Source organism: Ictidomys tridecemlineatus, chromosome 1 (assembly GCF_052094955.1).
Source record: "Ictidomys tridecemlineatus isolate mIctTri1 chromosome 1, mIctTri1.hap1, whole genome shotgun sequence".
In the NCBI taxonomy this organism is placed as follows: Eukaryota; Metazoa; Chordata; class Mammalia; order Rodentia; family Sciuridae; genus Ictidomys; species Ictidomys tridecemlineatus.
Genome location: NC_135477.1, coordinates 123074787 through 123100318, shown reverse-complemented (window position 1 = coordinate 123100318; position 25532 = coordinate 123074787). Strand labels below are relative to the sequence as shown.

At 42.4% G+C, this 25532-nt stretch overlaps 1 protein-coding gene and 1 non-coding gene across 9 annotated transcripts in view; one reads left to right on the top strand and one right to left on the bottom strand.

Annotated features, from left to right (window-relative positions):
* Arhgap26 (Rho GTPase activating protein 26) overlaps positions 1-25532 on the bottom strand; it is a 415947-nt gene that overhangs the window by 326422 nt on the left and 63993 nt on the right. Inside the window, exon 1 of one of the 8 annotated variants that reach the window (XM_021725704.3) lies at positions 9989-10108. The exons of the other annotated variants lie outside the window; for them this stretch is intronic. Coding sequence (XP_021581379.2) covers positions 9989-10070 — 82 coding nt within the window. The 5' untranslated portion in view covers positions 10071-10108. Of the gene's footprint in view, positions 1-9988; positions 10109-25532 lie in introns of those variants that run through there. 8 annotated transcript variants of the gene reach the window in all.
* On the top strand, positions 6811-6883 carry Trnaa-agc (transfer RNA alanine (anticodon AGC)). The gene has a single exon. It is a non-coding gene; the product is annotated as a tRNA-Ala (tRNA).

The following is a 25532-nucleotide window of genomic DNA, read 5'->3' as shown; positions in this document are numbered from 1 at the left end:
TATCTCCATTAACTCTTTTCCCCTCCAACTGGTACCTGGAGGAAGACCCCTGTCCCGGTGGCACCACCACTGTCTCTGGCCTGGACTCTAACTGGCCTCCTCACTTTCTCCAGTTGCCCAGAATGACCTATTCAAAAGGCAGATCTGGTCTTGTCACTGCCCGGTCCATCTCCTCCCCAATTGTGACTCTTTTCATTTCGCTGAAGATAAATCTGACCGAAACCTACAAAACTGCCTCATCCGCACCACCCATCAGCCTTGCCCTCTTCTGTGGCCTACCCCACTGGCCAACTTTCAGGCCTTCAAAGGTGCCAGGATTACTCCAGGAACAAAGCATGGCCCAGCTGCCTGGAGGTGCCCTCGGGTACTGTCCCTCTGCCCCTCAGACTCAGCTTGAAGGGTCAGTTCCTCAGGGAAGCCACCTCCTCTCATTCCCCACCCATCCCAGGGGTAGACTCTCCTGGCTCTCTGTGAAGGGGTGGGAAGGGATAGGATTCCTTTGATTTGCGTGAGTGTTTAATATGTACTTTCCTGGTGACTTATAAACTTCATGCAGGCAGTAGACATGACTTTTGCTCATAAAAGGATAGTTGTCACAATCCTAGCCCTAATCATGTTTTTGATACATAAACAAATATCCAAATAAGAACGTGACTCTTTTTTTTTTTTAAAGAGTTCAGTCAGAAAAATGACAAACCCTGCAATTCCCTTTTGAAAAAAGGAGAAATGGGGTCACAGGAATAAAGACAAAAAAAAAATCACCATCCCATTATCTGCATCTTCATGATACACTCAAAGCAAACCAGAACACATTTCCTAGGCTTGATTTTGAAGCAACAAAATACACATTCCCCACTTACATTCTTCCTCATCCAACAAGATGCTGCTTCTGTTTTTCAATGTACCACTCATGAATTTTCAAACCACTTTGCCTACAGGCAAAAATTAGAAGAAGATTTTGCATTTGTGTATCCAGATAGATTGTATATCTAGGCCAAAAGTTTAAATATATCTCTGGTGACAAGTTATGCCAATGATCATCAGGTAATTGCAGAAGCTGTCCTTTTTAATATATCAGGTATTACTTGAGGAAACACACACCCACACTCTCAAACATGCCCTTTGGGGAAGTGTTTCTTGATTTGGCTTTTGGAGTTCACCTGCATCAGAATATCTCAGAATCGCTAAGAAATTCTGGAAATTAAATCTGGGAATCTGCTTTTTTAATAAGTTCTCCAGGTGATTGTGATGCACCATAAGTTTAAGAAGCACTGTTAGAGGAAGACATTGCAGTCAAGGTTTAAATATGAGGGAACTGGAAGAAGCCAGTAACACTGAACCTGAGACAGCAGGGAAACAAGAAAGAAAAAAGGAAAGCAATGTCCTGCAGACCCGGAAAGTCCCTGGCAACAGGCCTCCAAGAAAGTAGCAGGAAACTGTTCCCAGAGAGAAGGACCATGGAAAAACCCTAGGCCATTGTTCTCCAAGGTCATTAATTAATTTGGCCATTTTACTCTCATGGACACTTCCTCCTATCTCAAGGTACTCCTGGGTTAGTAAGAAATTCTGACATGCTCCCCTGCTGCAGGAAGGATGGGTGAACGTGACCCAGGGACCAGCTGGAGCAAGGAAGGTTACTCCTCACGGTCTCACAGCTTCTCCAGGGTATCTGAGAGGAATCCTGCTCCTTGAAGCCTGCCCCAGAGACTAGAGTTGCAGCTGCTGCTGGCTGTCCCTGCTCCCAGCGCAGTCTCACTGCCCCTACCAACCAGAAACCTTGAGGAATGAGAGGACGCACAGGAAGTCTCCAGCCTGCGTCCACCAACTTCAGTACCCTCTCCTACACTGGGAGGGGTAGTGTCCCCAAAGTGCTGGTCTACCCAAAACCTGCCAGGTGACCTTATTTGGAAACAGAATCTTTGCAAACATAATCAATTAAAATGAGGTCACACTGAATAAGGATGGGCCCTAGATCCCGTGACCAGTTTCCTTACAACAGGATCAGCAACAACTCAGGGAAGGTGGCCATGTGAAGACGGAGGCCCAGAGGGGCAAGGGCTGTGTCACAGCACCCAGACTTCTCTTTCCCAGCACTTTTCAGACCTCCTCAATGTGGATAGTGCTCCAAGAGGGCCAAGTGAGGACAGAATTGTGCATTGCTGTAGTCAGGGCTCACCCCCCCCCCCAGCTAGGCCCAGGAGTAAAGGAACCACTAACTGCACAGCATTTATGTGAAATGGATACCCCTCGTTCTTCACTACTTGATCAAGAAGTGGTCTGTCTTCTATGTGACTCTCCCAGCTATAACTAAACTTCTGTTAAAGGAATAAACTGAACTCATTTATTCTGTTATTCATTCAAAAAACTATGAATTGTGTACCTTTTTAAAATATATAATTTAGTGTAAAAATATCACTACAGAGACCAACATATGCAAGAAGCAGATATGACCCATGTCTTCATGGCATTATAAGTGGAGGTGTAGGGAAGTGTAAGTCGCTCATCGATAACCTCACATCCAAGCCTGAAAAAATGATAAAAACTATCACGTCCATGAGCATGTCTCCCCTGCTAAGACATGTCCTCCTTAGAGTTTCCAAGGATGACACAGTACCTGGCACACAATGAACAATCAATAATGTGGACGAATGAAGGATGAATCGACTGAGGACAGGTGGGTAGAAGAACATATGGAGGAAAGGAAGGAATAATGCCTGGGACATGACAGGCAGTTGACAATGACAGACAGAGGGAAGATGAATGGATATGAAGTATCCGCACACCTGACATGAAATGTGCACAAAGCATAACTTCAAAGTGCAAAAGATGCCAAAGCCCTCTTAAGTGGCACCTCCAGAATCCTCCCCTCATATTTCATTCCAGAATGACCAAGTGCCGCCCAGCACTTGCTTGGAAACAGTAACTTCAACTGAGTGTTTAATCATTAGGTAGAAAAAAAGTTTCACAACATGAAGATGCTCTGTCTTGCTTCCCACCCCTCCCCTTTCTTTCTGAAATGGGGCTTTTAAAAGCCTGTTTTGCCAGTCCTCCGCCACTGAGAGTGCTTACTGTTTTACAATATTGACTTCACTCTTGCCAAAGTGCATCACTGCACTTTGAGGGGTTGACACTGAGGGGTTGTGTCATTTTTAATTATTATTTTTGCGACTCTTCCTTTATCTACTGCCTTAAAAGAGACTCTTCTCTGAGGGAACTAGAGCCGACTCTGGAAATTTCGTTGTCATACGTGATGGGGTTTAAGGGGAAAAAACCTTGAGCTGGAGATAGAAGGAACTGGAAAGTCCTTCTAATAGCACCCAGTAAAAGTCCCTTTCCATAGCAGTAGGTTAAAAAAATAGTCTGCAATAAAACAAAACAAAACAAAACAAAAAGCAAAGCCCCAACATAAACTTTTAACCCTTCCATAAAACAGCTGGGTCTCAGAAAGACAGAGGAGATCATCATATGCCTCAACTTTGGGTCTAGCTTGAGTCATGTTAGACTCCCTTTATTTACAGGGTCTACTTGATTTCACATTAGTAACAAACTTAAAGTAACTCAGATCCTAGGAGGTCTTTGGTCTTAGCCTGTTTAGGTTGCTGTATCTGAATACCACAGAATGGATAATTTCTGAGGAATAAATTCACACAGCTCACAGTTCCAGAGACTAGGAAGTTCAAGAGTGTGAGGCCAGCAACTGGTAGAGGCATTCCTGCTGTGTCCTAACATGGCCTAGGGCATCACACGGCAAGACAAGCAAATGTGCAAGCTCGGTCTCTCTCTTCTGTTCTCTTCTCTTCTTAATAACACCAACACTGTCATCATGGCGGTCTTACCACTGTGTCCACATCAAATCCTAGTTACCTTCCAAAGGCCCCATCTCCAAACACCATTAACACAGGAATTCAGGGATTAAGTTTCCAACACATGGACTTTTCAGGAACATATTCCAACCATAACACCTTTCTTCCCATTGATTTCCCTCTGCTGGAATAAAAGAATCACGTATAACCCCTTACAAACAACTCAGTTTCCTTTGCTTGCAATTCAGGCCCAGCATTCCATAAGTGTATTCGGGCCATAGGTTTATTCACTCACCTTTAGCTCTTCCCTAAGCACCTCCCTGTATGGCAGATGGTAAGAAGAAACCACTAATTAAAATTGATATACCTTGGGCTCCCCAAACCTGAAACCTACTAGGGACAGATACTTAACAAATTCATACTGTAAACACAGGGACAAGAATATAAAGATAACTTGAAAAAGAAGGCTAGAAGGGAGTGGTGTGAAGAGGAACCATCAGATTCCCACTACTTCCCACATCCAAGGCAAGTGACTGAAGAGCTACAGAGAAGTCCGACATTAAGAGTTCCCCCACTATTGTGATGGTAGCTTCTCAACTTCACAGCTTTTTATAGATACCAAACTTTATCAAAATATACATTTAAATAAAGTTTTTGTCAAATGAGTAAGTTAAAAAATAATAATTTGCTCAATAGCCTACTACCTGCTGTCATGATCTCTTGGGTAATGAAGATTCACAAGGTCATAAACTAAGAAAAAATAAGCTAGCTACATCAAAAACACCACCCTGCTGTGCTGTTGTTCTTAGTCAGCTCACGGCTCATTCATTCCTTCATTCGTTCATTCCATAAGAATTTATGAAACATCTTCAATGGTCCAGGTACTGACTATTTGGGTTCTGCATTATGCTGCAAACAAAAACATGCGTAACTATGCTCTTTGGGGGCTTGTACCTCCTGCAAATGTGGATCAAATAGAAAAGATAAGCTGTGTCTACACACCAAGAACCACTTGTGGCATTGTCAGAATATAGAGCTAAGGTTACTCTAAAGGACTTTCAACATCATGATGGAAAACATTTACTGAAAACTTACCATGGGCCCAGCCCCTAACTGCTTTGAAGATATTATGCACTTAATACACCCAAAACCCCTAGAGGTAGGTGCTATTGTTTAAATCCATTTTACAAATGGCAAAATTGCCAATGATGGCACCAAAGCACATCCAGGAGCCTGACCTTAGAAGATATAATTTTAAAACCTCAGCTACACCACTGTAAGGGCAAGTTGTGCATAAGCTGCTCCAGAAAACCATTTCATAGTCTCAGAGATTCTTCTGGACAAACTGTGAGACTCAGCAATGCTGCTCTTTGCTAAGCAGATTCTCTGACCCTCCCCCATCAGTACTTCCACCATCTCTGAGGCTTGACAAAGCAAGTTTAAGAAGAGAGAGGTCAAAGGTTTCAAAACAGCAGTCTTCTGCAAGAGACTGACTCTGACATCAATCTATGGCAAAGGAAGGGCTCAATGTCACAGTGCTCAAAGGAACAAGGAGAGACAACATTCAGAATCCCTGACATTCCTGGCTGCAGGCAAAGAGACCCAGGGCTCTGACTGGTAAACTTTTGTGTTGTTGATCTTTTGAAACACAAGTGAGACATAAACTTACTACATCATGGTTGTAATGAAGACCGAGGTCCAGGGAACCACCCACCTCCTCTGGATCAAAGAGGGTACTCATTACCCCATCCAGTATAGCCAACCTACTCGTGTAAAGTCAGTCTACTGCTGGCCATCCACAAGCAGCAAGCAGCCAGAGGATATCAACAGGTGAGAAGGGACTGCATATGAGATGTGGACAAAAATCCCCGTGACTACAAGCCATAGGTGTCTGTATTAATTGCACCACTGCTATAATCAGTCATTCAGGGAAAAATTAAGTAAATCTATCCCATGATAGCCTCCCAGAAGAAACCAAACAGTCTGAATTTTGTAGGAGCTACAAAGGACAGTTTAAATCCAGATCATGTGGTGTTGACTTACTTTCCCAAGAATGCCTTTGAATAAAAGCCTTGGCCAGCACTTGCACTTGGTAAAAAGAAGTCTGGCAATGCCCATGAGGCCAGTTTAGGTCCCCAGAGGACAACAGGGTCCCCTCTACAATACCCTCTCACATGTGTGAATGTCCTACAACACATGGAAGTTTGAATGATTCCCTCCTGACACCTGTCACTTCCTTCCTCACTCAAAAGACCCTTTCTTTTTTCATCAACATTTCTCTGCACAGCATCACCTGCCTCTTTACGGAAAAACCACGGAACCCTCCAGCACAAATGTTAATCATTATTTTATCAAGCTCTGGCAGGAAGGAGCAACTAGCAAATCCAAACGACTGCTAGAGTATATTTTAATTTCTATCTTCTGGCCAAAATCATCTTTCCAGGATGGAAAAGGGAGACATGTGCCTGTGGAGAATGGAACCCTGGGAATGCACAGATACTCTGAACGAACTGTTAAGACCTCAGGCAGGTCTCTTGGACCTCAGCATGGTGAAGTGTGGGATAAATAAGCAGAATCAAAGCCAACCTGGCAATGAGGACATGGAAGAGCGTTCCATGCTGAAGAAGAAGCATGAGGTCCAGGCCACGTGGTCAGGGAAGCATGGTAACTAAGAAGGCCAGCACACCAGAGGACAGGCTTGAGTTAGGAGCCAGGAGAAGACAGGAGGGAAGGGCCTCTATTCAGGGCCTACAGGGTTACAGCCAATTCCACACAGCTGCCATGAAGCACCAGTTCCATCAATGATAGAGTCACCTGAGCAGGGAGGTTGGAAGTCAGTTCTTGGTATGAGCCTATGAAGGGCAAGATGCCACACTGCTCTGCATAAAACAACTCAACTGAACTATTAAAGATATAATCTCAAACCTAGATGTGGTCAAATGATGTTTAGTCACAACCTAGTGACTAATATTATCTTCACTGATATAAAAAAAATGCATTTTCGGGCTGGGGTTGTGGCTCAGTGGTAGAGCACTCGCCTAGCATGTGTGAGGCCCTGAGTTCGATCCTCAGCACCACATAAAAATAAATAAATAAAACAAAGGTATTGTGTCCAACTACAACTAAAAAATAAATATTTTTTTAAAAAGATATTGAAAAAATGCATTTTCTGTGTGAACAAAAATTCAAAACCCACCACCTGTAAAATGATTATTTCATCATCAAATCTACCCTGATTAATCTGTGGTTCAAACTGTTCACATCTCAGTGGTAATGCTGGTATCTTGTTGGGGCCTGGTTTATGCTGTGCACTGAGCTTATCCACTGCTCTAATGCTAGATAATTTGCACAGTAGGAACATTAGCTATAATATGTGCTCTTTAAAGCTCTTTCAAATCCGTTCAACAGTTAATAGCTATTCCTTATTTTCTCCATGTGAGGCACAGAGCTCTGCATAATAGAAAAAAAAATTGCATACAGTCCCCAGAAATTAGCAGCCTAATGAGAGAGGAAGGTAGAAAGGGAACAACAGAGGTCCTACTAGGTGTCTGACATCGACTTATACCATCTCTAATCCTCCCAACAGCCCAAACAGGAAGGCATATTATCCCTATTCGATGGAAAGATGAAGACTCAGAGATACTAAAGAAAATGTTCCACAGTTACACACCTAACAACTACAAAAGTCTGTATTCAAATGCAGGTCAGACTCCCAAATGTGTACTCTTAACTATTATAACATGTCTCAAAAATACAGTCTTTTAAAAGGTTGGTTGCAGGCGAAAGGGAGCATTAAATGGGGGTGCAGTGGGGCGGGGTGGGGGGGAGATGGATCCGTAATGAGACTTCAACAAGAGGAGAAACCACCACCACCTGGGAAGACATATTCCTCCACGGAAGGGGCATTTGAGCTACTCTAGGCTTATTCTCACCATCTCCCCTCCACCTCCCCTCAACAAAAAATTATTGAAATTTTTTGGGCATGGTGGAGTGGAGATGGTGAGAATAAGCCTAGAGGAAGAGAGGACAACCTAAACCAAAGCACAAAAGTAGAGGACATTGGGCTGCACACTCAGGGAACAGCAGGGCCAAAAGAAAGGGAGATGTCAAAGGCAAAGCTGCCTGCGCAGAGCAGAAGGGAATGGGGCTGAGGAGACTGCAGGGCAGAGCGTAGTCTCCACAGCGAAGGGAATTAAGATTCAAGCCAGGGAGCACTGAATCTAAGGCAGTGCAGCAGCCTGACGAGAAGGGCTTGGGTGGAAGAATACCAAGGGGGTCTGAAGAGAAATTGAACAGGGGAAACACATCACGACAGGTAGTTTTTGAGACTGAGCTTGGGTAAAGGAGATGGAAATAGCGATAGCGTCTTAACAGAAATGGGGACCACACAGGGGGAACAGGCTGGAGGAAAGAAACATGTCAGGATTGGGACACCAGCAAGACACACAGAGATGCCTGTGGACATCAGGAAGCAGAAGAACTGGAGGGTAAAGGCAACTGCAGGACAGAAATATGGGAATCACCTCGATATGATGGCAGAAGCCAGGGATTGGACAGATCGGTGACACAGAGACACAAGGGATAGAACCTTGGAAAGATTCACAGGACAAAGAAGATAAGTAAGGATGGGATGTTCAGAAAGGAAGAAAGGAAGAAAGGAAGCCTGGAGAGCATGATGTCAATGAGGAAGAGAGTTTTTAAAAAGACAAGGGATGCCAAGGAAAAGTCCTAGCTTCATTTAACCAAGCGGTCCCTTGGACCTGCGAGACAGAAAGTTCAGAAGAGCACTCAGGAGCAGCAGCCAGATGCCAGGACTTTCAGTGGTGAAGCAGGAGAGACAGAATAAAATCTTTTTTCAAGCAGTCGAGCTGTCAAAGAAGCAGGAGGGTGGTGCGATACACCACTGGGAGAAGTACAGAGGGAAGTTTTGATGGATTTGGCTTTTTTTTTTTTTCCTGCTCTAAAGACAATTTATATTTTAGGATGTTGGTAGACAGAGGAGTTGAAAAGGGAGGGAGGGTGATGCTCAGTGCCATTAAGTTAATGGAGGAAGTGTCCAGAGAGGTGGGAAGGATTGCAACAAGGACTAGCATGGAGAATGCCAGGTAATGTCACTGGTCAGTCTACTGACCAGGGTGCCAGAGGAGAGCTTCTTTTTCTCTCCAATCATATAGCACATGATATTCAAAACTGACGTGGAAGGTGATATGAAAGGCAGGGATACCTCTCATCTGAATCCATAGGGGAGAGTAGAGACAAAAGGCCATAGTTACTTCACTTCCTCTGAAATCATGGGTTGCTTTTTTGTTTGGTTTTGCTTTGTTTAATGAGAACCTGTCTCACCCAAGGGTGAGGAAACCAGAGAGTCCACGCCTACCTCACAATGACATCCTTCTTGAATTGCTTTAGCTAAGATGAAAAATTATCCCGCCTAAATGGTTTCAACCTTTCAAATCATTTTTCAAAACCACAGGCCTTCATACTCATCCCTAGGATGGGGGAAGGGTGTTGAGGATGGAAATCCAGAGTCTCCCTATGCTAAGTTAAGAACGGGCCCCCACCATTGAGTTATATCCCCAGACTCCCTTTTTGCCTTTGGGGGCTCAGAGAAGATGTTGATAAAAAATACTTTCATAAAAATTAAATTGGGAATGGAATCACCAATGAACCAAAAACATGACAGAAACTTGATGTAAATTTTGGATCGTGACCTCCAGTTCAAAATCAATCTAATCCAAAGATACCTAGTTGCTTCTGGGGTCCCTAACACACCTGCACTTGGCCTCTGATAGTCTTTACTTAGTAAAGGCCAAGAAGCCAAGTAGAAGGGAAGGAAGCTGCTGCCTGGCCACTAATCAAGAGCCCACTGGTTAATTTCCATGAGTGGGCTGGGGATGTGGCTCAAGCGGTAGCGCGCTCGCCTGGCATGAGTGCGGCCCGGGTTCAATCCTCAGCACCACATACCAACAAAGATGTTGTGTCCGCCAATAATTAAAAAAAAAAAAAAATTCCATGAGCTGTGGCAAGGAAACAGGTTCCTGTCTCAAGGTGTTTCCATCTTGTTGCCTGCTCTAGGAAAACCCATGTATAGAAACCACAAGAAGAATCATGTATTAGGGAATGGGTGTCCTAAACAAAGCAGTTCATGGCTTCACTCATGACTCACTCTTTCTCACGGTGCTTACCACGGCAGCATCCATGCCACTGACACGGCAGAGATGTGCACACCACTCTTCTCCAATACGTGTTGGAAGAAGCAAGGAACATCTCTCCCCTTGGCTGATGAGCAAAGACTTGAAAACCACCATGGTGAGAATCTGACCACGGAAAATAAGGATAAACCAGAAGAGAGTCAAAAAAGGGAAAGGGACCAGGAAACCACAAGGCCACACACAATACTTACTTCAAACAAGCGTTTACTTGGTTCAAGGTTCTAAGGCCTCGAGTTTAACTGACCCTAGGGAGAGGAGGCCACCCAATCCCACAACCTCTTATCCCCATCTGCAGTGTTAACCAAACAGCTCAGGGAGTATCTAACTCACATCCAGGGAAAACCCAAACTAGAGTCAAGAGTAACTTATAGCTCAATACCAGGGGGCTGTGAGTGCTGGCACTTTATAGTAGAAATACCACGATCGAGGCCTCCCTGTGAGCAAAAATGAACTTCTCCAACTGAAGTTTGAAATTCCTTTTCCCCAGGACATTCATTCCCTTTCACCAACTAAAGCTTTAGCACCTCCAGCCTCTGCCATTCAACTGGACTCAACAACTCTCTGGCAGCCTCCTCTCCCACCAGGTACGGGCTCTATCGTAGGTCAGAAGCAGACCACCCCTGCCCTCAGGGGTGGACAGACTCTGCTTTTGTTCTGAATCAGAGGGTTCCTGAGCTCACACAAAGTCCCAGTGCTCATCCCTGAGTGTTGCCCTTGCTGTTCCTCCACCAACAGTGTTGAGCTTCCCCATCTACAGCTGTCCAGGTGGGGCCAATCCTTCAATGCATCTCCTCCAGGGAGTCCACCTCACCTGGTCCCAGGCCAGCTGCATCTCCTCCCTGCATATAGCACATGGCACTGTATTTGTGTCACCTGATGGAAGCTAGTATGTCATCATTCTTTGCCATATTAGCTGTGTGGCCTAGGCTGGGACAGTGTCTCCAAGGCTTGCTTTGTATATCTTTAAAGCAAAGAGATGATAATACCTAGTAAAAATGAAAGGAAAAAAAAAGCTACCTTTTATTAAGATCTCACTATGTACTAGAGAAATACTATGAAGTTTATAATCATTCTCTCATTTGACCTTCGAAACCCTTGGAGGTAGGCGCTGTTTCATAGATGAGGAAACAGAGGTTTAGAAAGGCTGAATAATTTGCCCAAGATCCACAGACAGCAAGCACCAGGACTGAGATTCTCACTCTGGCAGCCCTAGCCCACCCCAGGGCCCTCTCTTAATCAGGAGTCTCTGCTGGCCCTGTCTCTTCCTTCAGTTTCCTCCCTATCTCAGGGTTGCTCTGATATAATATATGAAAAGTCCTTAGCACACTGCTGTTCTTTGTCTTACTGACCCCTGGTAACCTCCTTTAAGGAGATAATCACATATACAGGTGCTTTAAAATAGTACTCAACAGATAATGAATGAATGAAGATAAAACAAGGAATGAAGAACATCTGCTCAACTAACAAAGTAATATAAGGAAGCATCTTCAACATGCTACATAATAGAACCTCACAGGACAGCATAAAATTAAGGTCTTTTTTGTCTTCCAAATGTCTTGGAGATGCAGTATTTATTCTGGGGTTCAAAGAACTCAAGGAGGTGGGGAAAGTCACTGCGGAGGAGTGAGTAGGAATGACACAGCACAATCAGAAGCAGTAGGCCCAGTTCTGCAGCCTTCGCTAACACAAAATCCCCATCGAAAGGAAATCCCATCCAAATCCTCTTTACCAAAGAGGAGAAGGAGGTCAAAGGAACTAATCCTCAAGAGGACCCGAAATTCAGGCTCATCCATGCTGCGCCAAAGGACATTCTCCTGGGAGCAAAGTCGGGCCCCCAAAAACGGCACACCCCACCCTCCCTCCTAGGATGTCACTCTCTCACTGAACATGTATGCCTCAGCTCAGCCCAGAGCAAAAGCATTCCACCAGCCATGTCACCTGGGGCAGGTCACAGGTTCAACAGATAACACCAGAATCATGCTCACAGTGCTGTTGAAAGGGCTCAATGTGCATAGCCAGTGGCTGGCACAAGTACTTGATGTGAGTCAGCTATGAACGTGGGCAGGCAATGGTAATACAGAGACGCTGTGCAGGCACACAGAGACCTCAACACTACAGTACCTGGTCCTTCCATATGCAGCAGCTTGACCCTATGAATTCCAAAGCAACCAGCACATGGATACTTCAGGTGGCCAGTTTCGGCATGCACAAAATATTCCTTTTTGATCACAACAACAAGAACTCAAAATGTCATTGGTCTTAGAGTCAGGCAAAGGTCATGTGAGTGAGGTGGGAGTGGAGAGACATAAAAGAGAAAAATGCAAGCAGGGAAATGTTAAAAAAAAAATTAAAGGATGTAATCTGATCAGCTGCAACTAGCCTGTGCTGGTGGCAGGTCCAGACTTGGGGAAAAGGAGAAGCAGATTCCACTGCTGTCTCAGAGATCTGAGTGTTAGCTCTGCCACTGAAGCCATCATGATAAAGATCAGCCAGTGGAACAAAGGCCACCAGCTTATAGGTATCAACAAGGGCTGCTGGATTTGGCTGATTTTAGTATTCAGAAACTGGTAAGTTTCTACTCACATATATTACGCACAGAAGTTTCTTCCTTTTCTAAAAATACACAAGTCTGCAGTTTGGCACTGAAAAGGCCCTCCAGAGCACATAACAAAGACAGTAACGGGCGGATGTCTGGCCACCAGGAGGAAAAGCATTTCCTTTATCAACAGCAAAGGGTGTGAATCTGTCCTTTACCAGAGATCTGACTCCACCTTGGCAAATTGCAGGGCACAGAAGGGTTTGACCCAAATCCCACCTCTGACACCTGCCATCTCACCTAATTTCTGTGAGTCTCAGTTTCCTCATCTGAAAAGCAAGGATCACAGTACCCATATGTTGAGATGAGAAAGAATGAATGCAAAGCACCTTAGGGCAGTTCTTGCTTGTTCCTGAAATCTCAGAGACTCCGTTGCTCCCCTGGGGATCCCTATCTCATTCCTGAAACAGCCCAGTGAGGAAGAGAAAGGCTGATTTTCCCTGCTCTCCTGGCAGCCTCCCTGGAGATCTGCAGCTCCTATAGCCTCCTTGGTGCTAAGCCTGGGCAGCAACCCATGGCCAGGAAACACCAGGAGGCTCTCCTTACTGAAGGCAGCAGAGGAGGGAAAGGAAGCATGTCCCTCCAGTCCTCACGGAGGGCTCCTCTGCTGCCCTGGCCTCAGTCAAGGTTCAGCATGCATCAGAGAGAAGATAAGAACAGTCCCTGGGGAAAAGGAGCTACAATCTACTGAATCAATGTGTACCTTCTTGGGAAATAGTCCAGAACATTCATCAGATTTTCAGCAAAGTCTTTGACAATCCCCTGAAGGAGCAGGTGGAGGATGGGGGTGCACTTTAAAAGTACTGAGTCATTCAGGGGAAAACAAGCATGTCCAAGAAAAAAAGAATAATATAAAACAACTTCTAATTTTCTGTCCACATGTAATGACACTTGCTAAGTATTTTATCACATATTATCTCACTTAGTCCTCACAACAGTGGGAGGAATTAGCATCCCCGGAAAGAGGAATCCCAAGAACTAAGGCTCCAAGGCCTATAGTAACAAACGGCAGAACCAAGTTCCAAACCTGAGAATGTCCAAGAACAAAGCTTTTTCACTGTGTCTATTCTGCTGCATATCTTTACACACACACACAGAAATGTTTAAGTCTTCAGAAGAAAACAGTCAGCCACAAGAAGGTACATCAGTACCATAAGCTTCAATTTCCTCAGTACTCCACGGGTGTGTTACTGAGAGTAAATGAGGCAAAATGTGTAAGGCGCTTATGTTTGCAGGGCTAATCTGCATGTAGTAAACACTCTGAATGGTAGGCATTATTGTTATTATTACAATTTAGTGAAACAGCGGGATCCAGCAATCGAAAGCATCATCTTTACATCCATGAACTCCATGCTAATTGTTTCAATGACCCTATCTCCCTGCATCCCTGATGCCACACAAATGCTGGGGAGAGAGAGGCCTCAATTTGGCTCCCGGGAGTGATCACACGACTGCCCCTGCTGCATGCTTGGGAAGCCGCAACAGCAGCAGCAGCAGCCAGCAAGACTTGGGTGCATGCCCAGGTTCCAGATCCAACTCTCCAACATCACCCGAAGTGCCGAGAGGTCTTGGAAACCTCCAGGATGATTACAGGGGTAGGGAATATTCACAACCAGCTTCTCTGAGCACGAAGAGAAACCCAGAAAATAAGTATAACAAGTTGTAAAGGGGAGACACGTTTACCTGTAAGCCAAATAAGCCAAGAGGTGAAAAAAGGGTTTGGTGGACTAGGGTTTAGAGGAACAAGAATTTGAGGGGACTTTGATTCATAGTCCCTCATCCCCACAAGAAAGGAGGGGGCATGGGGTAATTAATGATGGTGGAATGTGATGATCATTACTATCCAAAGTACATGTATGAAGACACATATTGGTGTGAATATACTATGTATACAGAGATAGGAAAAATTGTGCTCTATATATGTAATAAGAATTATAATGCATTCTGCTGTTATATATAAATAAAAATTTACATTGATTTTTTTAAATCCATCTAATTGCACAGTAATTTTTGTGAGATTGTCCCACTCTTCCCAGCTAGAATTTCACAGCTCTATTATAATTTATGAAGTCTCCACACAGAAAATAATCAACAACTGCCGTGTGTGTGTGTGTGTGTGTGTGTGTGTGTGTGTGTGTGTGTGTGTGAGATACAGTCCTCAAAATACAACTTTAAGGGAATTCTCATGCCCATTTTACAAATGAGAAATTGGCCTGGGAATGCTAGGCAATCCACCCAAGGCCATAGGGGTAGGAGAAGATAAAGACAGATTTCTAAATCTCATGCTCTATTACTATGCATTTTTAGATCAATTGAGTTCCATCCCCAAGCAACTTCTTGTTTTTCTTCTGGTCTTCCAGAAATATAAGACTAACTTATTCCCAGTCTATCTCAATCCAAAAGATATTTTGTTTTGGGTATGGAATCCAAGACAAACTGCACCAACCCAGGGGCCAGTTATGCTTAGAAGCGCTCAAAACAGAGGCATAAATGACACAGAATACATGCAAGGTGAATATTAACAGGTAAAGGAAACAGGGGATATGATCTTCTGTCTCACACACCAACAGACCTGGAACACTCCACCACCCCCTTTTTGTAAGAACAATTTCAAAAGAGGATGCCTCTAAGAAGACAATAAAATTCTTAAAATGTTAGTGGAATATCTATACAATAAGGAAAGGTGACCACAGAAGAATGTAGGGAAATATCACTTGGAATAAAACAAACACACAACATCCTGCAAATGTTCTCCATTAGATTTCCCAAAGCAACTCATGACTTTGGAACCAACCCATTAACACAAATCAAAATAATCTGAACCAAATGTTCCCATTTAAAGGCCCTTTCCCCTCTGAAGAGCTGTACAAGGGAAAATGCACTCTCATACACCAGGCCACCTTGCTCCAGTAATTACCACCAGACCTTGAGTATGCATGGCTCTTACCAAACTAGGAAAAGCCTACAAATCCCCAAACCAAGGGCAAAAATCGCAACAGGGGTGGAGAGGGAGCTGAATGTGGGAGATTTTGCAATCAGACCTCCTGAAAATGCAACTCTCTCTATGGATTTTTGTTCCTAGAAGTCATCCTTCAACCAAACTCAAGCACTACTCTAATTGCCTCCACCTTTTTTGCTGGGCCATCTCCTCTGCTCCAGCTGAAGGATCTGTTGCTTAGCAACCACCATCCAACAAAAATAGGAGCCGCAATGAAGTCAGGCTTCTGATAGCTCATGCTTCCTAGCACTCACAGGACAAGCTTTAAGCTGAGCCAAAAAAAAAAAAAAAGTCTATAATTTCCATCAGACCCAGGGCTCAGAGGCTGAGGAGAGCCTTGCACAGATGCCTTCACTCAATGTCACTAAATAGTCCACCTGGACCACACGAACCAGTGTAAAGTGGTCCTGTTGAACCTTAAGGCTACAAGGCCTCAATACACTGCAGGAACCATCATATCACCCAGCTCCCATTCAACGGTTCCTCAATCACAGTAAGCATCATGGCAATGATGTCTTCTTCATTTGTGGTAATCCATCTTCCAGCCTAGGTGTCTGGCTTAACACCATGATCTCTGGCACTTGTGGTCACCTCCCCAGAGGCCATCCTCGACACCTCATCTGAAGTCGAAGTCAGTCCCACCCTATCACCCAGGATTTGTTTCCTTCCTGGCCTTTTTTTTTTTTTTTTTGGCTCGAGGTTACCAAGTTACATTCCTTTCTTTTTTGTCTGCCTACGTGAAAGTAGGGACCCTAATTACTATTTTATCTTCACTCCCCAGAGGCTGATACAAAGAAGGCACACAATATTTATGGTATGGATGGGATCAGATGATGAAAGGAAAATCATGTGGTATTGCCTTACATGAGAGAACTATCTTAATACTACTAACTCCCTAAATAACCTGTTACAAATTCAGTTTTCATTTATGAAAAGTCTTATATCAGCTGGGTATGGTGACATACACCTATAATCCCAGCACTTGGTAGACTGAGGCAGGAGAATCAAAAGTTCAAAGTCAGCCTCAGCAATTTAGCAAGGCCCTATGCAACTTAGCAAGACCCTGTCTCAAAATAAAAAATAAACTTTAAAAAAGGGGGGGGTAGGGGTGGGGAGGGGATGTGGCTCAGTGATTAAGTGCCCTTGGGTTCAATCTCTGGTATCCAAAAACAAATTGTTGTATCTTTCACACTTTTAGTAAAGAAAAATAAATGCTATGTATTTACCATCCACTATGTAAACACAGTAATTATAATTTTCCTGAATTACCTCTGTGGAAGCTTTCTTTAGAGGCAAAAGGGAGAAAAAAAACTGGTAGTAGATATTGAAGTGGTGGTTAATCCAACTCTAAGATTTTGTGTACAAGTCCATGTTCATTCCCTGGTAACTTCATCTTAGTTTATGAATAGAATACATCAGCTCATGAATGAAGTATATAAAAGGGCTAAATAAAACTCCTCTCATGTCTTTTCTGATGAATATGTGTAGGTCCAAGTAGGTTTGTTCACATGACATCATGGTAACCACCACCTTCCATGGGCTCTCTCTGTCTATCCATCTAATAACCTTCTGACTATCTGAAATTCTTACCCATTTCTTGTCTACTGTCTAAAAGTTTTGTAAGAATAGGATCTTGTTAGTCTTATGCATAAAACTAGTACATGTTGGGCCCTATTAAACAATTGTCAAAAAAAAAAAAAGAAAAAAGAAAAAAGAGACTTGCAACATTGCCTAAATCTAGAGACTAGGGACATATTCCCTACTAAAGAAAAAAATCATCTATGCATTATTCCTCTATGATGAGGTAAGGCCTTGCCAGCCACTCCCAATCACATATTTACATGGCTCTGAGTAAACACAGTTCAAGTTCCACCCCAAAATTGTGTAAGTTTAGCCTTTTTAACATCTGCAAATTCATAAATCACACCATGATGATAAAGGGACTCAATAAACTACACAGGCCCTGAATGAGCCTATTTAGCAAAAGAGTCAACACATGCAGCAGATTATATTTTCCAAAGAGCCACAGCAATATATCCCATCCCACATGTTCTTCTTACAGTGTGAGAAATAGACACTCTTCCATCAAGCAGAGCAGTCTGTTCCCTATCCTTGAACCTCGGCAGACCACTGCAATTGCCTCAATCAAGAGAACATGGCGGAAGTGATATTGCATGACTTCAGAAGCTAGGTCATAAGAGGGAACATCTCCCCCCACACCACTTTTCTCTATGACTTTGGATCTGGAGTCACCTCATGGGGTGAAACCACCATGCCAGAGAGACTACATAGAAAGACCAGATAAAGAAGCAGTTGTTCAGTCCTCCCAGACCAGATGCCCACCAGAGTGAGCAAAGGCTTCATGATTCCAGCCCTCCAGCTAGCCAAGCTAAGGCCACAGACATGCAGCAGAAATGAGCTCTCCCTACAAATGCTGCTCAGACTATAAATTAATAAGCAAAACAAAAATTGTTGTTTTAAAACCATCAGGTGATTTTTTTTAGACTTGAAGAAACTGAATCTGGCTCTTCAGCCAGCTGCCACTGAGTCCTTTCACTATCCATTTTATTTGTACAAACACAGACTGAAGATGAGAACATTTCCCTTTTGACTGAATTCTTTTTATCAACTTCTTCACCCTCAAGAAGGTCTTCTGGGTTGTGAAGAGCTTTCTCTTAGGTCTGTCTCAATAGGCTTATCAACCAAACCTGGATAAGTATTCTTTTAATGAGAAAAACCCCCTAATTTTCAAATTTGTTTAAAAAAAATTTTTGCATGCAATATCTACTATTCTGTGTTGAGTTTCAGCATCAGACTACATGAGTTCAACTACCACCTCTGTCTGCCACTTGCTAGCTTGGTGATCTTGGCAAGTTATTAGATTTCTCTGTACATTAGTTTACTGACTCTATAAAAGAGACATAACAACCTTCAAAGAATTGTTGTGACAACTGAATGGGGTTATTACAGCTAGCACTTATAAAGTGCTATTATATGCCAGGTACTCTTCAAGTGCCTGTAGGTACTCAGACCATACCTAGTGCACAGTGAGCATTCAATAGGCCACAACTGCCATTGACAACATTATTACTAACATCATTACATTAGGATTTGTTTCTAAGACTAAGGCCATGATGCTGGGATAACTCTGTGAAGATCAACTCTTAATTATAGCAAAACGGCAAAGAGGCTCAGATTCATAGTCAACTCAAATAACTCCTCTCAAACTCATACAAATGTACTCATGAGATGTATCACAATCATCTCATGTATTTGTTAAAATGCAAATCCCCAGATATACCTCCAGAGATTTGATTCATTAGTCTAGGATGGAATCCAGGAATGTACTTTTCTAACCACACTTCCACTATCCCTTCTCTCTAGGTGATTCCAAGAAACCCTACCTTAAAGTTTTGGTCTACATATCTGGACTAAATCAGTCATGGTGCCATAGAAAGAGCATAAGCAAAGAGTCAGAATTACTGGGTCCTAGTTTCGGCTTCATCCTAACTTATTCTACAGTTTTGACATAGTTAATTCTCTAGGTCTCTGTATGATTAATAGATTAGATAATTCCAAAGATTCCTTTTTTCCAAAGTTGATCCCCCAGCATGACTACTAGACAGGTCCTTCAGATCAGCTTGATTTGTTCATCTGTAGCAAATAAAATGGAATTATTATTTACTAAGCCCCCACTATTTGCAGGAAACTGCCCTTAGATGCTTAGTTCATTAACTTACTTCTAATATTTACAACAGTCTTGAAGTGTGCTAAAATATGAGATAGTCAAATCAATTCAGAGAGGCAACAACCTGCCTAAGTGACAGCTCGAGGTGGCAGAGCTTGGATTCTGCCCCAGGTCCATCTGGCCCAGCACCTGTGTTCTTAACATCACTTTGCCTTTGGCCATCTCACTATAAAATCCATTTCCTTTGTATTTGTTTTTGCTCAGTTTAAAGCTAGAGACAATAAAAACTTGACTGTGAGTAATTTCCATTTAATGAGAGGCAAACAGGAAGAAAATGTGAAACTTATTTCCTTGTTAAGGCACCACACAAACACTGCTATAGAAATGACGAATATTTTACCCTCTGCATTTCAAACCTACAGAAACTCAGATTGCTGATATTTTCTTGGGAAAAAAATGAAAGCTATGAACATCTTTCATAAAGAATTATTCTTTAATTCTGACTCCATCTGAAACAATTTAAGACACCAAACTCTTTTTTATTGCTTGAGTTAATTAAAAGAAAATAGAATGAATTGAAATATAAATAAAGACCTTATCAAGGTTTCCAATCCAGAACTTCTCATAAACCGTGATACCCAGAAAGGAATGACAGGAAGCAGGAATCTGATAAAATACTCAACACTGATTTCACATTCAAAATTACCTTGTACTGCAGAGAAAAGACAACATCAGCTCACCTCGAAGTTATTCAGTTCCACCAAGTACCCAAGGTCAAGATCAAGGCATAGGAGAAAGAAATGGGCCCTGTCAGGCCCTACTAACCTAAAAAAGTAGGCCTTCTTATCACCTCAAAGGTAAGCTCAATTGAGAACTAAGAGTAAGATACCATGTCAGAAGGATGTATTTAGTACAAGGAACTGAAAGGTAGGTGATAGAAAAGGAGAGAAAAAAAAAAAAAAACAGGACTGTGGGTCAGTGGGAGAAGGTAAAAAATAGAATTTTTCAAAGATCTTTCTTCCCTTTCTTAATTCCTCTCAGGGGAAGGAGAGAATTTTCCAATAGCTTGTCCTGCACTGAGCTCAGAGACACCCAGGGAGAGTTTCTCATGACGTCTACACTTTTGTTTTCTCTTGCCAAGGAACTTAAAGAGAACCTAATCCCAGGCCTTCTCGCCTCCAAACTTCATTACTTCATCTTGGGAACTCAGAGGAAAAGGAAAAAGAGGATGAGGAGGAGAAAGAACATTTACTCTAGCTAAGTCCAGATAATGGATTTTAGACAAAACTGTTTTGGTCTCCAAATTTGTTCTAGAAGAGATTTGGGTGTCTGAAGGTCATGTTCAATGGGTAAGTCACACCAGAAAGAGTCACATAAGACTTGACACCAGAAATATCTGATCGCTGATCACAGTACCACCTAAACTGTTTCCTAAATACTGAACCTGAGGCGAGTGACAGTTCCCTCATCTATAAAGTAGGGATGATAATACCAACCCCACACAACACAAGATAAATGAAATGTGTGTAAAATGCCTACTGTGGTATTTGACCCCAGGTTTTTCTAAACTAGGAAAGAAGATAAGCAAAAAAGAGCCCTAAAGACTCATTTGGATTGGTACAGTTTTCAACTCCTTTGAACTACTCTGTGGGAAGACTTCTGAAACTGGGGTACCCTGCAGTTCTATTCCAATTTTCATTCTTCCCAGTAACCTAGAGCCAACTCCTGTGAGAATGAAGGCCTTCAGGATGTGTCAAAATACCCACCGATGCCAAGAAAAACGATGGTGACTGCTTCAGACAGGCTGCAGAGGAAACTCAGGATCCTCCCAACAGAGAAAGGAGAACAGGTGGTCTATTAACCCCCCAAGCAAGGGCAATGCGCTCCTGTCTTCCAGAGTACACTGAATTCCAACACGAGAAGAAAGGAGCATTTCTTTAAAGAGTAAGTCATGAATGATTTATACAACCTGTTCATCACAGGGGGAAAAAAGCTGTCAGGCTTTAAGGGCCAGTTCCTCTCTTCAGAGTGGAAGAAAGAACTGTAGGCTGAGGGAGAAGCCAAAACCCCAGAGAGCTCATTAACCAAGTGAAGCAGCAACTTGGCATAGTCAGTGCAGAAGCCCTGCCTGGGGTGCCTGGCTCTGGAATTAAACAACAAGGGAGGGTGGGGGACGGTGGTTCAGGGTGGGACTCTGGGCTCCAATGATCCAGACATCACATCAACATCCACAAAGATGCCATTCCCAAGAAATGAGAAAGGGTACCAAGGCCCTGGATTCAGACAGCCCCACTTGGGTTTAAATCTTGGCTCCTCCATTTATAAGCTCTGAATTTTTTCAACTCTCTATGCCTGGATTTCCTGATCTATAAGAAGGGTACAATACCAGAACCGAGTTTATAGGGTTTTGTGAGGATGGTATGAGTTAATACAAATAAAGAGGTTTCATCCCAGGAAGTGATCAATTCAATGAAAGTCATTATTATCTACCTCTTAGTGTTTATAGTTAACTATTATTGAGCTTTATTATGCAGCATGTGCTAAGCATGGGTGACCTTAGTCCCCAAACCGAAGTCAATGAAAGCACTAGGCCTATTACCCTCCCTACCACAGAAAATGCCCAACACAAGGGACTTACTCCTTGATCATTGTTATCAAATCCAAAGCACCACTCTGCTCAGTCCTGAAGAGTCACAGGAGTACAAGAAAAGTGAAAGAAAATGTTAAACTTAACCACCCTTTAGGCACTTATTTGGGTAATGAATGCATCAGTCAGGTATTTCTGATGACTAAAGACTCTTCTCTGGATCAGCCTTGATATTTCCTTGAATACTCTGATGAAGATTCCAGGACCTAGAAGTCAAATTAATAAGGCCTCCCTCTTAGACTGGGAGCCCATAGTCAAAGAAACAAGATGAGGCCTCTGTATCATAAACCCAACTTCTTCTGATTCAAAGTACACTGTGCTTTGAGGAGCCCATTTCATCTCCAAAAAAGTTCTCATGGTGGCAAAGCATGAACTTTATATCACTTCATGAGATAAGCAGAGACTATTTCAAACAATGAAAGAAGTATCAAGAAAAATAAAATCATTTTGTGAAGATCCAACTCGATAGAAACAAATAATTAAAGTGATTCCTAAAAGCACTTCTATTTCTGATACAATCCTCTTATATCCGATAAAGACAGTTACACCCCCTACCTATCCCAGGCTACTTGGCTCTATCAACTGACAGTGTTCAACAGGAACTAGGTGGAACAGAGCCTCAATATTATCAAGTTCTGTGCTAAGGACAATCTTGATCTTGATCCACACAGCAGTGTCGATATAGCACTGGTTGGGTGGTAAGGTAGGATCTTTCATGACCAGGATCCTTAATTCACACTCCTTAGACTTGGGCTGTCCTTGTGACTTGTTTGGCTCACAGGGTGTGAAGAGGTGACCCTGTGCAAATTCCAAAGCCCTCAGCATCAGCTGATTTTCACCACTGACTTTTTAAATGCTACTCTGAAACCACCATATTATGGAGACGCCCAGGATGAAAGGTCATAGGGGGAGAGCCCACTATCTCAGCTCCTAATATAGCTGCATGGGTGAGCCCAGAAGAGGCCAACCAAAGTGCCCAGTCAACCCAAGAAATAAACAAACAAACAAAATAAATAAACTCTGTCATCTTAAGTCTCCAAGGTTGGGGTGATTGGTTATTCCACAAGACATAGAATACATAGGGTGTAGTTTTAAAACTGAGTTTCACAAAGATGAAAAACCTCTCAAACTCAACCACAGGAAAGTCTAGGTTGCTGGAACTCAGGGGCAGTAGTTTATCTCAGGAAAAGAGGGATGGGGTAAAGAACTTACTAGAACACTAATATCTTAATTTCACAGCCTGAGAAGCAATTACTTGGGTATGTTCATTTTGAGATAATTTATCAGGCTGTACACTTCTAAGCTGCACACTTTTCTGGATATATGCTAAACTCACATTATAAAGAGTTTTAAATAAGCCTCTCTTGGCAAAAATCTCTTTAAAAAACAAGGGTATGTAGCTAAAGGAAATAAATTATTATGCTCAAAATTTTTTGTCCACTAACCATAACTTGCTCAGAAGCATACTCATATAACACACAAATCTAGTTTGTAAAACTGAGTATGACTCATTAAATATGAGTATCTAACTCCCCTACCAAAAGCAGGATGGTCTCACTTATGAGTTTAAAGATGGTCCCAGAGGGCTGGGGTTGTGGCTCAGTGTTAAAGTGTTTGCCCAGCATGTGTGAGGCACTGGGTTCGATTCTCAGCACTGCACATAAATAAGTGAACAAAATAAAACCCATTGGGTTGGGGTTGTGGCTCCGCGGTACAGCGCTCGCCTCGCACGTGCAGGACCCTGGGTTCGATCCTCAGCACTACATAGAAATAAATGAATGAAGGTATTGTGTCCAACTACAACTAAAAATAAATTTTAAAAAATTAAAGCCCATCAACAACTAAAAATACATTTTAAAAAGTTAAAAAAAAATGGCCCCTGAACCCCAGAAAACTTTCTAACCCCTGGGTTAGTTTGAAATTTTCATGTTGTTTCAGAAAAACCATATAAATCAGTAACAATGCAAAAAGGCCTTCAAAGCTTCCATGTTCAGGGGTATGTACCATTAATAGACTACACAAACTTTGTAAGGATAGCTGCCATATCTCACACTGAAGTCAGTGTCCTCCTGCCTCTGTCCCAGTACCAAAGCCAAGAATAATTTTTGTTTGCATAAAAAGAGCTCAATAAATGTCTGTAATCGGTAGGATATCCATATATAAAATTATTCATCAAGTTCTATAAAATAGCAAAAAAAAAAAGGAAACATCTAAATATTTAAGGTTAAAAGGAAATTTTTATACCCCATAAAGTAAAAATAATACATAGATATTTAAAATGACATCAATATATTTTGTTGCTTGTTTGTTTTTGCAATACTGGGGATTGAACTCAGGGATCTGCACATGCTAGGCAAGTGCTCTAATGCTGAGCTACACCCTCAACTCAATGTTTTGGGGTTTTGTTTTTGTTTTTTGTTTTGTTTTTAAGAGAACAGAAGTTCTCTCTTTGTGGTGAGGTTTTAAGTATCTTTCATTCTGCTTTTCTTCCCCCACCCTTCCCTTTTTTCTTTTGGTTCTGAGAATTGAACCAGGGCCTCATACGTGCCAGGCAAGTGCTTTTGAGCCACAACCCCAGTCCCCAACCATTTTCTATATACTTCTCAAATTTTCTACAAAGTGCAAAGATTTTTCACTTCTTATTTTTGTAATCAGAAAGGAAAAAAAAAACTGTGAAAAATGTGTTGAACTGAGGACCATCAACATACTCTATTTTTCTTGTAGTATCCTTTTATCATTTTACTCATTACTTACACTCCCTGCCAAAAATCATTTCACTATGTACAGGTTGAATAACATTTCTAATCTGAAAATCCAAAATCTGAGATACTCCAAAATCTAAAACTTTCTGAGCGCCAACATGATTGATGACACTAGGGGAAAATTCTAAGCCACTGAACTTTGTTTCATGCAAACAGTTATTAAAAATATTGTATTAAATTATCTTCAGATGTACATAAGGTATAGATGGATTACAGATGAAGTCCATATTTAGAGCTGGTTCCCATTCCCAAGATATCTCATTATACGTCTATGCAAATATCCCAAAATCTGAAACATTTGTTCCAGGCATTTCAGGAAAGAGATACTCAACCTATACCTCTCCCTCCCCGCACCCTTTCTCCTCCTCTTTTATTTTTGAGGTTCTGGGGATCCAACCCAGGGTTTCATGCATGTCAGGCAAGCACTGAGCCACGTAGTGCTGAGCCACATACAACTGAGCCACATCCCCAGCCTTCTCTACCTTTATATATCTTAAATATTTGATCAGATTCAACTCCCACTGACTCCCAAAGATATATTTCTTTTTCTTTGCTTTTATGCCATAAGTTCTTCATTACCTTTGTAAACACAGTGCCCAACACAGTGTCTTGATCATATATTTTGACTGAAGTTGCTAGTGTCAGGAGAAGAACAAGTATACTTAACCTGCAGGGCTGCAGGGACCATATCACCCTAGATGCCCCGTGCCTGGCATATAAAAGGCCCAGAATGAGTATTTGTCATTTGTGTCAGTCATTTTGGGCTGCCAGAAGAAAACATCATAGGCTGGGTGGATTAAATAACAGAACTTTATTCCTCACAGTT